The 15,901-nt window shown below is 39.4% G+C and overlaps 1 protein-coding gene across 10 annotated transcripts in view; it reads right to left on the bottom strand.

Annotated features, from left to right (window-relative positions):
* PTPRT (protein tyrosine phosphatase receptor type T) overlaps nucleotides 1–15,901 on the bottom strand; it is a 386,111-nt gene that overhangs the window by 248,459 nt on the left and 121,751 nt on the right. For all 10 annotated transcript variants that reach the window (XM_065031857.1, XM_065031858.1, XM_065031862.1 and 7 more), the window contains exon 3: nucleotides 3,164–3,435. In XM_065031857.1, the coding sequence (XP_064887929.1) occupies nucleotides 3,164–3,435 (272 nt within the window). The remainder of the gene's footprint in view (nucleotides 1–3,163; nucleotides 3,436–15,901) is intronic.

Here is a 15,901-nt window from a genome sequence, read left to right as displayed (position 1 = left end):
ATGTTTCCTTACCAATAAACAATCCCACATTTCACTGCTGCTATATACCAGCAATGTGTGTGTTAGAGATGTAGCTCATCTGTTGTGGTACAACAGTTTTCTTCAGGCATGGATCAATAATGTTCCTTGCTGTACATCAAAAAAACTCTTCCTGGCAGACTCTAGTGCTGCCCTTGGTGCATTCTGGGACTAAGTTCATCCTTATGGCAAGCAGTAATTCAAGATTACACCTATTACCTTTCTCTAAGAACTATTACGGCTTTTTTTCGCTACACTAAAGACGTTTGCAGGCTGGGAATCCAAATACGAGTAACTCTGGGGTAGACATTATAAATCTCCCCACACCTATATCTCAGCAGAGCCCTTTGGGATCCAGGTGACTCCTACAACCCTCGCGCAGAGCTGCCAGACCTCAAACACGACCTCCAGCCATCACCTTGGTGACCAGTTTGCCAATAGTCACTTCTCCAAAGTTTTAACTATTTGTCAACATCTCAGACACAGGGCAGATCATTCCAGATTTTTTCACCTGACTGAATTTTTTGTGCAAACCAAAATTGAAGTTGGTGTGCTTTCTGTGCATTAAGAGAATAATTCACATTTTTCCTGATGCAGCTTTCATTATTTAGGAAAAATGCTATTTTTTTCCTATGTTTCCTGGTGCTTTTGACATACAGAGTGTGCTTTCAGGCCTCTTGCATACAAAGAGTTCTCCAGGCATGCAATTTTGATTTAAAGCTGACAAACAATGCTCCAACGGCACATCCTAGATTGTGAGCATGCAATGCCACACTCCCTGGGTACAGCCACCCTGCCGCCTCTGGGCTCCTTCATCCACAAGTGTTACTTTAGTCAAAATCATTGTTATTCGGCAGCCTAGGTCCTTCATTGTGTTTTTCTCTGTGCTTTTACAAGCTTCAAGTTGTCCTTTTTCCTTTTTTTTTTTAAACTTGGTTAAATGTAGAAACTCACAAAAGATCAGGCCATCACTAGAAGATGGGTTATAAAATCAGAGACTGATGTGAGATCAGGCTATTCCACCCCCCATAACAGTGGGACAGATTTTAAAAGCCACACTTAAGGAATAAAAGTATAAATTTAAGCAAAAGTAAACATCACTCCTGTTCATCAAAAGGCAAAAAAGAAATCCCTTGCGTTTTATGGGAAGGAACTACTCTTCTAGGTAGTCACTGCTGGTTTCTAATCTGTTCATTTTTTGTGCTGCAGTAAAAAAAACCTTGTTTGATTTAAAGGATTTTTTGCTCGGGAAAAGCAAACTTGACCTGCAAAAGGACTTGCAAAAGAAGTAAGGCAGGCTCAGGAAGTCTACTGGTATATCTAAGAGTACGATTGCTCTTAGTAGGTGCTCAGACTGTCTTCTCCAGGTTTTTCAAGCGCTGATTATCTGGGTGAAAGATCATTTCTGTGATGTCTGTGGAGCACCGACTATGAAGCGAATTCTGGTTCATGACCAGGTTCATGTTAATACGAATGGAGCATAAGCACTCCAGTATGACTTGAGAACAAGCGATGAGTTGTGCACAGCCCTTAAAACACCACTTTCTATGCATTTGCATCTCTTTATCCCTTCCTCTCACCGCGTATATTGTGCTATATATACTGCTGATATCCCCAATTCTTTTTCAGAGACAGAACATTAAAGCATTCTACTTCAGCTCAGACTTTATAGACCTTCTACCCAGTTAATAAAGCAAAAAAAAAGAAAAAGGCGAGCTTTTCTACCTGCTGTTTTCTGTCTACAGACTGTTTGCTGCCTTTTCATAGTTTATTTTATTGTAATTCCTATCTCAGCCATCTCTTTTATTAGTATAATATGCACATGAGCTTTTCCTACAAAGTTTAGGGTGCAATTACCTGCCAGGCTTTTTTTTTGGTCTTGTTTATAAAACACGATAAAAATGCACCTTCAACACCTAACAAGAAGTATGTGAGTTCACTGTGTGCAATCTTACCTAATTGCAACTAAAATAATGACTGCAAAGCTGCCACATTAAGTTTGAAGTGGACATCTAGCAAGTAGCTGTACAATTACTATAACTGAAATTAACTTACCCATTTACATTCCTCAACTTGTTTCTTTTTTTGTTTTTAATAAAATACATCTCCCAACCGAGCAAGGAAAACTATGTTAGAAGCAGTGCTAAAAAGAAGAGGAATGGAGGATCTCGTGTTGATATCTCCTGTTGATAACATAGTACAAATGATACCCATGTTGATAACATAGTACAAATAGTACAAATTTTACTGGTAGCTTATGTACTTACACCCTTCATATGGGCATAGGAGAAGTCCAAATGCAAAGCTGAGTTAACAACTGTTCCTTCTTATGGAACCAACCAAGGGCCAAAAATAGTTCAGGCAAATTTATTCAGAGACACAGTTACACATCTAGACACTCAGTTTTATTTACATTTATATAGTGCCACGGAAAATGCCAATAAAAGTCTGTTTATGTGCCAATTTCATAACAAACAAGTGGGTCTTAAATTGCCAAAAATTTGACTCCCAGCTGCCTATTCATCACTCTGTGACCAGACAGCAACTGAAGAAACAGGGTGAAGCGGGACTATGTCAAGATGCCTATATAGCCCCTTTTGCTACCAAAATGCTATATGGAAATTCATTCTGAAAGAGTCAGGGGGGAAGTGATTTTCATAGAATCATTTTGCTTGGAAGAGACCCCCCAGGACCATTGAGTCCAACTATAACGTAACTCCAGCACTAACCCATGTCCCTGAGAACCTCATCTAAATGCCTTTTAAACCCCTCCAGGGATGGTGACTCCAGCACTGCCCTGGGCAGCCTGTTCAATGCCACACAGCCCTTTCCATGAAGAATTTTTTTCTAATATCCAATCTAAACCTCCCCTGGCACAACTTGAGGCCGTTTCCTCTTGTCCTATCACTTTCGTAATACCTATTGCTACGTTTATAGCTCATACCCAGCCAAATCATAGATACACAGAACAGTTTGGGTTGGAAGGGACCTTCAGAGCTCATGCAGTGCCACCCCTGCCATGAGCAGGGACATCTTCACCAGCTCAGGTTGCTCAGAGCCCCGTCCAGCCTTGATGGGGCATCCACCAACTCCTCTTGGCAACATGTTCAGAGCAAAACGAGATAAAAACATTACAAACTCATACCTGATAAAAATGTGGCCAGAATGTACTGATGGCAAGTTCTGCTTTCACCCATCCTTCTGTAACAACCCCCGAGACGTTCCAGATGGGATTGCCCTGCGGTCCTCCATTCACCTTCACATAGACATTCAGAGAGCCGGGACTGGAACGGTCTCTGCTGGACAAGTAATAGTGGAAGTCGATGCAATGGGTGTCGTTCTCCTTCAGCGTAGGCAACAGCAAGTGAGCTTTCTGCCCAGATGCCCGCCCAGAGCTGTTCACCATCATGAAGGAGCCTATGGAGCAAGGCAAAAAGAGAAGGAAGAGGTTTCGCTTGGCCTTTTCAGTAAAAACAGATCCATCAGAAATGTCAGTGATTCCCTGTGAAGCCAGAAAGCAAAATATTCATTTGAAGAACTGAGACTAGCTATTTTGTGGTACTTGTTAGGTAGCAGAAAGAAGATACTAAAATTGAAGGGTATATATACATAAACAGATTTAGGGTCAACTAGAACAACTTTATTTAGATAACTTAAAAATCAAAATAAAAATACTATTTTGCTTTGATTATTTCATAACCCTGTGATAAAGCAGCCACTCTAAACAAAGACATATTCACAATTCAAGCAGCACCTACCACGTACTGTTGCCCAAAAGCAAATTCAATACAAAACTCCAACAATGGCCCAAATTCTCAGCTGATGGTTACCCTGCATGGCCCCCACCCGCTTCATACCAATCTATACCTGTGAACCCTGCATCTTGGCACTATACATTTTTGAAGGTTGTAATGTGTTATGAGGAAAATCTATTTCCAGAGCACAAAAGAATCGGGCTTGCAAGCATAACAGCAGCATCTCAACTAGAAACAATGCAACAAGGACAACTATTCTTCCAGGAGGGAAGGACAGGCTGAATTCAGGCAAGGAAATATATATTAATACTACGGCAATTTATGAGTTTATTAACCTGGAAGCTTGCATCATATTAACCATAGCACTTGATGTTGAACTCGCATTTTGATTCATCAAGCAGTTATTTTACAGCACATTGTGTCTCAACTCATCTCCTCACAGATGCATCAAGGTGACAAATGTTAGCAATAAGGAAAAACATTATGAGAGTTATTTGATTCAATTCTGTTTAAAGGATCTCCTTTATGTGTGTGTAGGCACTCGCACTCAGAAAAAGCTGAAGAAAATATAAAGATTGAAGCGGGAGGAAAAAACCTGTGTGTCAGCAGCCAGGCATGATAATTTTTAATCAAATGCAGCCCTCTTGACATTCTCAGTTCTGATGCTGCTGCCAAGGAATCCTACAAATGTGTTTCTCTGCTCGCCTCTTGCAGTTTACTGAAGATTGAGTTAAAAAAGCCTTGCCTCAATTCTAACCTATTGACTTGGCCTATTCCATGCCATAACAGTGCAACACTCGGACGGGCCGGATAAACATCTTGAGCAGTTCTATGCAGTGAACAGCCTTATATTCTAAATTTATATTAGATATCAGCAACTTTCTCCCTGTGTTTATATGATACATGTGCATTTTGTAAAGGATTGAAAAGCATGGACGCAGAAAGGAATTCATCTTAAAAAAAAGAAAAATAAATAAATTCACACATTGTTGGCAAATTCAGGCACAATTCAAGCACAGCTGTGAAAGTGGCTGTACAAAGAAACACGACAATTTATAGGCAAGATGCTCTCTGGCAATCCTATAATTCATTTTGATATGCTGAAAATTAAAATGGCCCCAAATCAAGAAATTCCAGATTCACAGCAAGGACTTTGAAAAACATAAGAGCTGAATCCAGACTTCTCAATTTCTCTCTAATAATCCAAGTCCCTAAGAGGAGATCCTGACAGATGTTCAGTGTTGGTCTAGCTGCTCCAAATCAACCACAAAATCCCCTTTTTTGGTGACTACTGTATTCATGTTACTCTTAAAAATCCACTGAAACAAGATAAAGTTTTGAGAAACTGAGATCTAGATTCCATTTCTCTGACTTTGGATGATGTACTATCAGAAAGCACAACTGCCAACAGGCTTGCGGAGCCAGCACAGTCTGATGGCAAAGGCAGCGGCTGGAACCCGACAGCCTGGTTTCTGCAACTGATTACGGCGCTCCCGTCCACAATCCCTGTCAGCACACATCGCCTGCCCTATCTTCCCTTACAAATAAAGCAATAATAGTCATAAGAAACTCTCAGAAGAGAATCTGGGAGGAAAGCCACTGTAAAACTTCTAGGTAGCAGTGGTGGAGTCTGGAGCAGCTGTTGAGAAACAGCACAAGATACAGTGAAGACAAGTGCTATGGTTTAGATCGGTATTAGAAAAAAATCCTTCCTGCAAAGGGCTGTGGGGCATTGAACAGGCTGCTCAGGGCAGTGCTGGAGTCACCATCCCTGGAGGGGTTGAAAAGGCCTTTAGATGAGGTTCTCAGGGACATGGGTTAGTGCCAGAGTTGGGTTAGCTTATGGTTGAACTCTATGATCCTGAGGGTCTCTTTCAACTGAAATGATTCTGTGACTCTGTGATGCTGACATTCGCCAGATCTCACGTTTGAGGATGATGGCACAGTCCATTAAAGCACTCCATAAAGAAATACAGAGCTCCTGTGCATCTATAAGGTGCTTGCTGCACTGGGTAGAAACCCAGGAAAACTCATTCTTGCACCATCATTGACTGGATCATATGGCAAATCATCTCACTTCTCGGCAGCTTTTTCAACCTTTTTTGTTTGTTTAAATAATACACATATTTCTACCCTAAAGAACTACTCTGAAGCTGTGCTCTGTCTATCACATTCCAGTCTTGAGCTACACCGGGGTAAGCGCTTCAATAACACAAAAAGTTAAGGGGTATTTAGCTTTTACAGATTCATGTATAAAAATAACGAGCTTTCCTCTGGGAGAAAAAACATCGGCTTTCATAAAAAGTTCCAAGTAATAATTACAACTTTATTTTTTGCCACCCACAAAAAAATGAATCACAAGCCATTCGCAGTCTGACAACGGCCTTTTGTGCAACTGCTGACAATTCTAGAGAGAGGATGGAGCCTGAATCCAGCGACTGACACATGAGCAAGTAAAACATCCATCCACCAAATAGCACTTAACAAAATAATTAGACTCAGTTACTAAAAGAATAGCCTTACAAGCAATTGTCATATGCAAATTATTCATAGCTTCTTATTTATAGCTTATGATTTTTTTAATTTTCTATGCCTAGAGATGCATAGAAAATGCTATAAAATTGTTTCCTGTCTCCGGTGAAGTCTTGGTAAGAGGTATTATTTTATATGACAGTGGAAAAGATGTCCTGTTACAAATGTCCACACCAGCAAAGCTTGTCTGGGCATGACCTGTCATTTAGAGGTAGGCAAAAGATCATGAAAATTGCTCCCACCAGGAGAAAAATAAAAACAAAGCAACAAAATAGCCTTTTAAGGACAAGTATGGTTTTCCTTACCCTTAATAAAAATTGACATATTGTGATTCAGAGCCTGACAGCTTTCTTTAGACCAAACGCAGAATTGAAGCTGATGGGACTTATTCTCAATTTATAGGCCTATATGTGCAAATAAAGAGATACAATCTGCTTTGGCATCAACAAACCACTTGTCATTTTTTCCACTCATATAAAGAACTAGGGAATAAATTAACAGGTCACAAATGGAAATTATTGATCAATGGATGACTGAAAGCCACTTAAATGTCTCCAGGCACAAATATGAATAAAACAAAAGGTATCTTGGAGAAACTTTTATATAGACCACTGCATCTCCGATTTGAAATATAATAATAGTAGGGTAAAAAATCCTTTAGCCTTGTTGTTTTGTTTACCTCCATCCAGCAAGTTCAAATGCCATAAAGTCAATGCTGAACTGAAAAAATTGGTTTGGGGAAGAAATTACCTATGCTGTGTAAAAGTTGTTTTCATGTATTTATAGGACAGAGCAGTATATGCTCATTAAAGCAGACTGAGTATCAGGCCAATTAAATCTAACGCTCTTGGATCAACAGGTTAGATTAATTAATATCTTGCTGGTTTTGTCCTGAATCACCAAAAATGAATGTGTTAAATACAAACCAGGCAGAAGCAAGGCGGGTGGGAAGACGGTAAATAAATTCATTTTTAAAAACCCATTCGAAGCCAGGACCATAAAACGGCACTCTATCCTAGTTATTAAACACACCACCGAAAATTGGGGAATTAAACCACAAAGTGCTCTCTAGCTAGCCATAAATTTCAATTTTTCCCCTGCTTGGTGCATAATGATGCCTTGATAAGCGTCCTATTATTGATGCATCTGCAACATATATCCTCTTTTTGGAGCTGAAATGCTACTCTGTAGCAGATGGTGGCTATTGTGTTTACACATCAGCACTTTATGATTGCATTTTCTCACGTCTGCAGTAAAAAGAAAGCCGTAATTGAGTTTTTAATGGCTTTGCACATTGTTCATTAAGATTACATGAGTGTGTTCTGACAAATGACAGCTGAAGAAATGAGCCACTGAGAACTCCTCGAGATCACCAGACAGACCTGGGCGGATGCTGCTCCACTGTTGGCTTTGAAGAACCGGGCTGTTTAAAAGCGAAATTACGGCAACCATTAAAGACAGACTGTAAACTTGAAAAGAAAGCCGTCAAAATGCCCAACTGCAAAACGAGACTCCTAAAGCCTTGAAAACTCGAATCGGGTAGAGAGCGAACTCCTTCCAAAAATAGAGGAATGGGTTTTCCATCAGTTCCATCAGGTGCACGAGCATCTTTTCGAGATGCAGGTTTGCTTATTTTCAAAGGAGGACTCCATCTTCAAGAAAGGAACATCTGACCTTGTTACAGGAGAACAAAGTAACACAGAATAATGCAGGTTGGAAAGGGCCTCAGGCAAAGCAGGGTCAGTGATGAGGCCAACTCAGGTTTCTCAAGAGTTTTTATCCACTGAGACTTATAAACCTCCCATTCTGAAAGGCGCTCTAGAATCACCTTTGGCATCAGCTGCCAGAAGTGTTTTGGTGAAAATATTACTCTGCTAGGAAGTACTGAAATCCATGTAGTTCAAGCACATACTTATTTTCAATATATTGGACTCTTGGTTTGCTTAATCATTCAAGACAAATAGCTGAATATTTTTATTACATAATTCTAGAGTATTAGAAGTGGTTTACATGTCAGCCAGGAGTAAATATCTCATTAGTAGGCATGCAGCTACGTTACTAACCAGCATTTATGATCTTTGCAACTTCTGTAAAGCTTCCATATGTTTTGTATATGTAACATTTTCTGAGAACTGCAGAGGGATTATTATCTCTTCCATTTGTGACAGAAAACATATTAAGTGTAATGCCAAAAGGCAACTATAGCCAATGATGTCTGAAGAATTCTTGCAAGAATTGTTTCTCAAACAGTTTGTTTTTACATAACTGTGTTCTAACCATATGGTCACTTATTTGCACATTTAAGAAATCAACACTAGAGCTCTAAACTCAGAATATGTTAAAGATTATGCACCGAGCTATTTTTGCATCAAATTTTCAACTTCACTGAGCTCAGTTTCAACAAAGCGTTGGGTGTTGTTGAAGTCAGTGACGCTATTCTGGGTGTACTGCAGTATAGCCAGGGACGGAATTTAGTACAGTGAATTCAGAAGATGATTAAGGCCATCTCACAAGCCACAGCGCAGTATGGAGGCACAAGAATTTCCCAAAAGGAGCAGCCCAGAACTGCAAAAGCAGAGGCTGGTGCAGCCCACAGAGGAGGCGGGTTGGCACAGGAGGAAGGAGCCTCAGTCGCTCCAGCCCACATCTGTGAGCACTATCCATTGCTCGTTCCCATTGGAACTAAATTAGACCAGATTTTGCTTTTAAATAGGCAATGTTTGCTGGTCTAAACTCCTGTTATAACTACAGTAACCTAAATGGGGGAGTTACTATCAGCATCCTCTTTATCAAGGGTGTTGTACTGTTGGGCTGACGCTTTCTTGCCAAATGTTACTGACTTGTATTTCAAGAAGAGAAAAGGAAAAGGCACCTTGAAGCAGCTTGGTTGCCAACAGTGGCTAGCACCAGCATTCAGAGAAGGGGCCTAAGTGCCCATGATAAGATACTAATTTAATCCACATATTCTCCATAACATGCTGAATTTGGTGACTAGCTTATGACAAAAGACAATATTTGTGCTTAAAAAAAATCCCGAACCATGCAGCTGCAATTCAAGATAATTAAACTAGATCCATCATTACACAAAAGTCTAATCAGTAAATAAACATCTGATAGTTACTGAAACTGGACAAATATTTTTTAATCAAATAGCTTGAGAGTTGTGTTCAATAACAAAGCATTTGAGTAGCTTGAGATATGTTGCCTTTGAGCCATTGTATACGTCCCCGTGTTTTAATCAAATATGCTCAGTACACTTAACGTACACATAATTTGTAGTATTTTATCATAACTCACTTCTTGGTCTCTTGAATATTAGGAAGCAACAAGATTACCAGTCTCTACAAAGGCTATTATTCCCATGTGCTTTTTTGAGCCCAGCTGGATGCCTGTGTAAATATTTTGTACTAAATTGTCCAAAAGTACACATAGATTTACTTCCTGTAGACTGCAGTTTATTTAGAACCTAACAGTGCTACATGCATGATATTACGTTTTTATTAGAAATTAATGGTGTCTACTAAATCACATTTTCTGGTCAAGATTTCCCTGCTGAAACCCAAAAGGGCTGGGTACCACAACACCCCTTCTGAGCTCTGCGGGGGATGGCAGACTGACCTGATACCACTGCTTGGATGGAAACTTCAAATATTGTTCCTTGATCCAATCTAAATCCATCCTTTTCCCCATTACGTAACTTTTATGTGGCACGTGGCACACCACAACAACTCATTTATGTGGTCAGAAACACATGGCACTGACTAGGAAGACTTCATTTAAATAAAAGGTAGATATAACTACATTATGAACACTGCACCAACTCTCGGCACTTGTTTAAAATGGATGAACCTAAAAATTACAGGCAGTAATGTGAAATTACAGTTCATAATCTGAACTAGAAATAATTAGCTATCCATGAGACAGAGCCTCCAACCTATCCTGTGTGTGCCAGCGTTTGCCTTGAGTTCCTCACAGCTCCCAACAAATTCTTCTGTCAGTGCCAAGTTACTTATTTTATTGCTCATTTCCTCCTACAGAATTCAGCTTGGAATATTATTAGGAAAGACATTCGGGCCGTCAGTTATTAACCTTCTGCCACATTGGACTATTTTCTGTCTCCAGTCATCTTCAAATCCCACATAGAATTTGGTTCCCACCCTGAGGATTTCTTTATTTAAATAAACTCTCAGGAGGTATTTCAAAGGCTTCAAAATCCTTGGAGAATCCCATTTTAATCCATTATTACACTGGCACAGAAGTAATTTCTGTACAGTAGAAAGTCATAGTTTTCCCCTGCAAACGCTCTGCTGGTTACTCTTCCAGGCTGGATTCACCTAAGTGGATTCATCTGTTTGCTATTGTTTCAATTGTTTTACCTCTGAGCTTTCTAGGATCATCCCTTTTCCTTTTATTTAAAGAAGAAAAATCTCCCCATTCTTCCTTTTAGTAGCCAATTAAACAGCTCTGAAAAAACACATTAGCAAAACAATAATTTCACTTAAAAATGTCCTCAAATTATCATAGACTTGCTCCTTAGCAAAACCACAACTGTTTGCCCAAGAGCACCTTAGTCTGACATGCAGAAAGGTCCAAAAAAAAAGACATGATAATTTCTAGAATTAAGACTAGTGCAAAGTAATCATTTAGACCACGGGAAGTGTACATTTTTCACCAAGTACAGAAGCTAATTACTGATATTCTAGCTGACTCACCAGTTCTCATTTCCTGCAAGCAGGAGATTTAAATAAACCTCGTACCTGCTATTATCTTATTCTGAAGTTATCTCCTCACCCCATTTTCAAGTTTCTACACTACAGTTCAAAATTGTTCTTAGTAGGTTCCTTTTTAATTAGAATGTCATTTTTATCCTCAAAGCTTCACTAATTCTATTTATTAAAATTGTTGTAATTTAAGGAGGTATGCAACATCCTTTGAGGATTACACATTTTTGTCTTACCAGACAATGAATACTGGGAGATGTTCCCAGCATAAACAGTAATAAAAAGTAAAACTCTAAATTAAAGGTATTAGAACAATAGAAAGTATCAAGACTTGGAGTGTTAGGTAATTACAGCACAGCATTTCAGATGGTCAAGAGGTAAAGTGAAAACTTCTGTCATGTTTTCAGAACCTGAATGAAGAAGTTTTCAGTACTGGCACTGCTTCAAACAAGAACAGAGCCTTTTCCATAGGCAAGGCTTAGCCCTACTATTCCAAGTGTTTGCAGTTGAAACAAGTTGTAAATACCTTGCGTAGAAAGAACTCAAATTAAAATGCACTTGAGCAGTTTTCTCAGGGTTGGATCCTGTTCTAAACGAATCAGGCAAATAACCTGCTCCCTGAACCCAGCATGATCAGGATCGGCGCCAAATTATTAACGAGCATTTTCTCAGTAGGATTATCTGTCTTTGAAAAATAATTGCTCCTCATGGCCTCACAAACAAATGAGCCATTTATGTAGGATTTAGACGGAGCTAACTACAATGTTCACAAATTCATGTAAACAGACTAGCCTTCTAAGCATGTGGATGCAATTAACTTTCAGTTTCTCTATTAATCTCTATTACAGAAACCTACTCCAGGATCATATTTCTATTCCGTGCTCTAGAGCAGAGTCCACATACACACTCCATCCACAGGGACTAGAATGGCATTCCACTCGCTTGTAAAGAGTAATAAAAATTAAATTAGGAAGTTTATGCCTCTGAAAAACAACCGTTTAAATAACAGTAATGTTTATGACAGGTAGGCAACAGTATTTTTCACTTTGGAGGTTGTACTGACACATAACCAGAGTAACCTGCAGAACTTGGTCATGTTTTGTCATTGAGTCAGAGCGCTGCCATACTCAACTCACTGAGGTGAGTCATTTCACAAAATCCATCATATTTTTCCTTTAAATGAGAGTGTATGCGCAGGTAGCCTACTGTATTGCCAGAATAATAAACAGCAGTATCTGATGCTGGATAGTTTGAGTACTTCTCAAGCTATCAAAATTTCTCAAAAAAAATATATATACAAGGGCATTTAGGCTGCCTTCTCTAGTTATTTGATAAAGCACTGAGGTGCAGTGGAACACAGAACCTGAATAGCGCGTGTGCCACTAATCCTTCAAGTTGAGCATCGTATTTGTTTGGGATCAATCAGAGGACATTAATGCTGCAACCACAAAGAGCCCAGTGCTGTTCCACACACAGAACTATTCCCTTCCCAGCTCTGGACTGTGAGGCACAGAGAAGAATCCATCACATTAAAACAAACACTTTGTCTAAAAAACCAGTAGAAATGCTAATAGCTTAAAGTCCCTCGGTAATGCTCTGCTCAAAGCAGCTTTATAAACGTACCATTTTCAGTGGCTAAGAACAGTGCCTGAGATGGACCACCGCTGCTTGCGATACACATGTAGTACATTTACAAACAAGGCTCTTTTGCATTTGTTTAGCCCTTTCTGTTACTTTTGGTACACAGAGCACTGTGATTTAAGCCACCAGAGGAATGGAGGTTGAGCAGTTCTCCCATCTGGCAATTTTCCTTTGCAGGTTTGCCGCTTCATACCATAAGGTCCTTACAAATTTGCTAATAAACATAAATACTGAGAGAACAGTTCTTCCTTCAAAGCAAAGACAAAGCAAATATTTAAGATCCACCTGAAATCTGTCCTACTAGATTATGCCGTATCAGTGTGAGACAGTTTTTTCACTTTAGATAAAGAATGTAAAAAATGGAAATACCACATTTGATAAGCAACTAATTAGTCTGGTATTTTCTCTTTAGAATCACCTAGCCTGCAATGCTTTCAAATGAAATAGGACAAGAAATCTTATATGGAACAGTTGCAGAATAACACCTTTTACAGAAACTCTCTAAAGCTGGGTAATTAGTTATCAACCTTGAAACCTTCAAACTTAAGATGTTTTAGGCTTATCATACAGGGAAAAAAATCACAAATTCTATACAGCTACTGAGAATCACAACAGATTTGCTACTAGGGAGTTTGTTGCTAGGACAAGTTTTAAATAAGCCAACAATCTGAAGGCCACCTCCAACACTGCAAAATTCTGAATTTCCTATCTTTCACAGATCAGTAGAGACAATTCCTGATGTCTTATTGTCCTGATTCCTCAACTTCATTGGGGATTTGCCCCTTCCCATCCTGCAAATATCCCCAAATTGAAAGTAAATACAACAGGTGTGCAAGAAAAACCAAGTCATTCTTCTTCCTCAAAGAATCCAACCAGTGTTGCTTCCCTGACTAAAGGCAAATGCAACAGAATATGTTCCCTCATTAATGGAGAGACATGTCCTTAGTGTTCTAAAGTCACAATTGCTCAAATATATTACACACTACATAGTGTTGCAGCATAATTTAGTCCTTTGTGACAGGCTTAGGCAAGAGTACATACTTGTATAGTACTTGTTGAAGTATGTGCTGATGCATATGTTTGTGAAGAAACACAGATTTATCTTGTTCTGTCCATATAGATTTTCTTCTATTTAATGAAAAAGTCATTAGGATAAAAATAGCCAAGTTCTATTACATTCACAACAAGGTCTTTCAAGGCTGATACTGTCTGTTCTCAACATACTAACTCATAAGTTTTATTTCTGAGTTTCCTTGGGGCTTTTGCCTCACAAGACATCCAGATGCTACAAATAATATCTTGTTAGCACATGCAGCGTACACATATACGTTGATTTTCTACACTGAATAATGAAATAGAAAATTAAAAAATCCAGAATGTCTTTATACCTCACTTGAATCTTCATTTAAAGTGGCCACCAGTATTATTTATAGCAGTTGTCTGACTTTGCTAATCTGCACTTTCTGGGAGAGTCTCCCAGCGATCCCTTCAGAAATGAGGGATACAGAGTGATCACTATGCTCCAAATTCCGTGTTTATGTGCCTCTACTTACAGGTATGTCCTATCAGGACCATGCACAGAGTTCAAGGAGAACTTAAAACACACTCACATCTGTTAAAAATCCAATTGCAAGCTTATTCCCCAGTTCTGACATACTAGCAGAGGATTTCAAAACCAATGGTCAGACTTGGAGCTTCCACTTATTAAAATGCAAGCTAGTTTCAGGAACTGGGCAAAACATTTCCATGGATATCATGCCAACTAGTTCAAAGAACCAAGTCTTTTTAATGAATTCTAACACAATAATGAAAAAGGAGGTAATAATATTCATTAGAAACGATGTGAACATCTGAGTGGTTCAGCTGTTTCTGCCATTTGTACGCCAGCTGCCTTCCTTGCCCCTTACAGCCAGAGTCTGTGCTTATTGCCACAACATCAAAAACCAAACAAACACAAAACTGTAACTCCCTGGAAGATTTAATCTCAGCAAGAGCAATCCAATGCTCAGCAAAATAAATAAATCACCGATATTCTTACACTTTCCTCTTATGAAATATCTCTCCGAGAGGAAAAAAAAAAATCCACATAAAAATGTATAAGCATTAGAAACACCCAGCCGTCCACACCAGCATTCCGTGCGGGATCAGCTTTCCATGACGTACTGCTCTATTATACAAACCCTTGTAATGAATGTGACAGCAAATGCTGTGCATTCCTCTTTCTCTGCTGATATGGAAGCAGCTTCTTGGGAAAGTAATATAAGTGGCTATCCTGGCATTCACTAGATTCTTTTTCCCTACTAGGCCATCTGTTGAAGAAAAGATCACAGAGGTCTATGCCTCAGCTCCTTGTGAAATTCTGGCAGAGGGGTACGGATGCCAGTTGAATTCCTGACACAGCTATTCAGTTAAATCAAATTAAAAAGGCTGCTGGGGGATGCAGGAGGAATTACACAAGCCTGTAAGTCACCACCATGAGAAGGGGCTGAGCAAAACCTTGTATGAGTGGTTTGAGTGGTAACACGGACACTTCTCTTATTTATGAATTATTCACCAACCTAACTTGACACCTATGAATTTGTTTGGGCTCTGTAATAGTATGAATCCTGTAGGTGGTGGTTTTCAGCTGATGGGTTACTCACTGTTCATTTATGCTCATCGCAACATGTGCCTCTAAGCAACAAAAGCACAGTTTCTATTCCTGGATTGGATCTCTGAGCCTCTTACAAGCAAGGAACAACTGCTTCCACAACAAATAGCAAATATCAGACAGATTTTTTTCAAGCAAGCACTGGAATTCTCAGTAACGGCCATTTCCTCAAATTTTTAAGCTTCCCAATGCCTAAAAACCCAAACCCACTCACATTGTGCCTAATTCCTGAGTAGTTCTCTTGGTTTTTATTTGGCTTTAATCAAGACAAGAAGATGAACGTCCTTAGAAATGCAGGAGAGCCATGAGCCCAGGGCAGACAGGTTCTGACAGCAGTGCCAGACAAAGCACACAAGCACATTTTGAATGGACTGTGGCAGCATTGGGAGCTGGAGCACTATTTGCAGAAAAGAACCCTTTTTTCCCAGCTCCTGAGCCAACCTTTTCCTTCAGTGGCAGAAAAACACAAGTCTTAGTGATAGAACTAATCTGGAAAAAAAAAAACCCTATATATATATATACATATATAACCACTGCTGCACAAGGAAGACAGACATAGCAACTGTCTTCCCAACATACTCTGT

The sequence above is a fragment of the Columba livia genome, chromosome 16 (assembly GCF_036013475.1).
Source record: "Columba livia isolate bColLiv1 breed racing homer chromosome 16, bColLiv1.pat.W.v2, whole genome shotgun sequence".
Taxonomy (NCBI): Eukaryota; Metazoa; Chordata; class Aves; order Columbiformes; family Columbidae; genus Columba; species Columba livia.
Note: the sequence above shows the minus strand (reverse complement) of the source record. Positions and strands in the feature narration are given on the sequence as shown.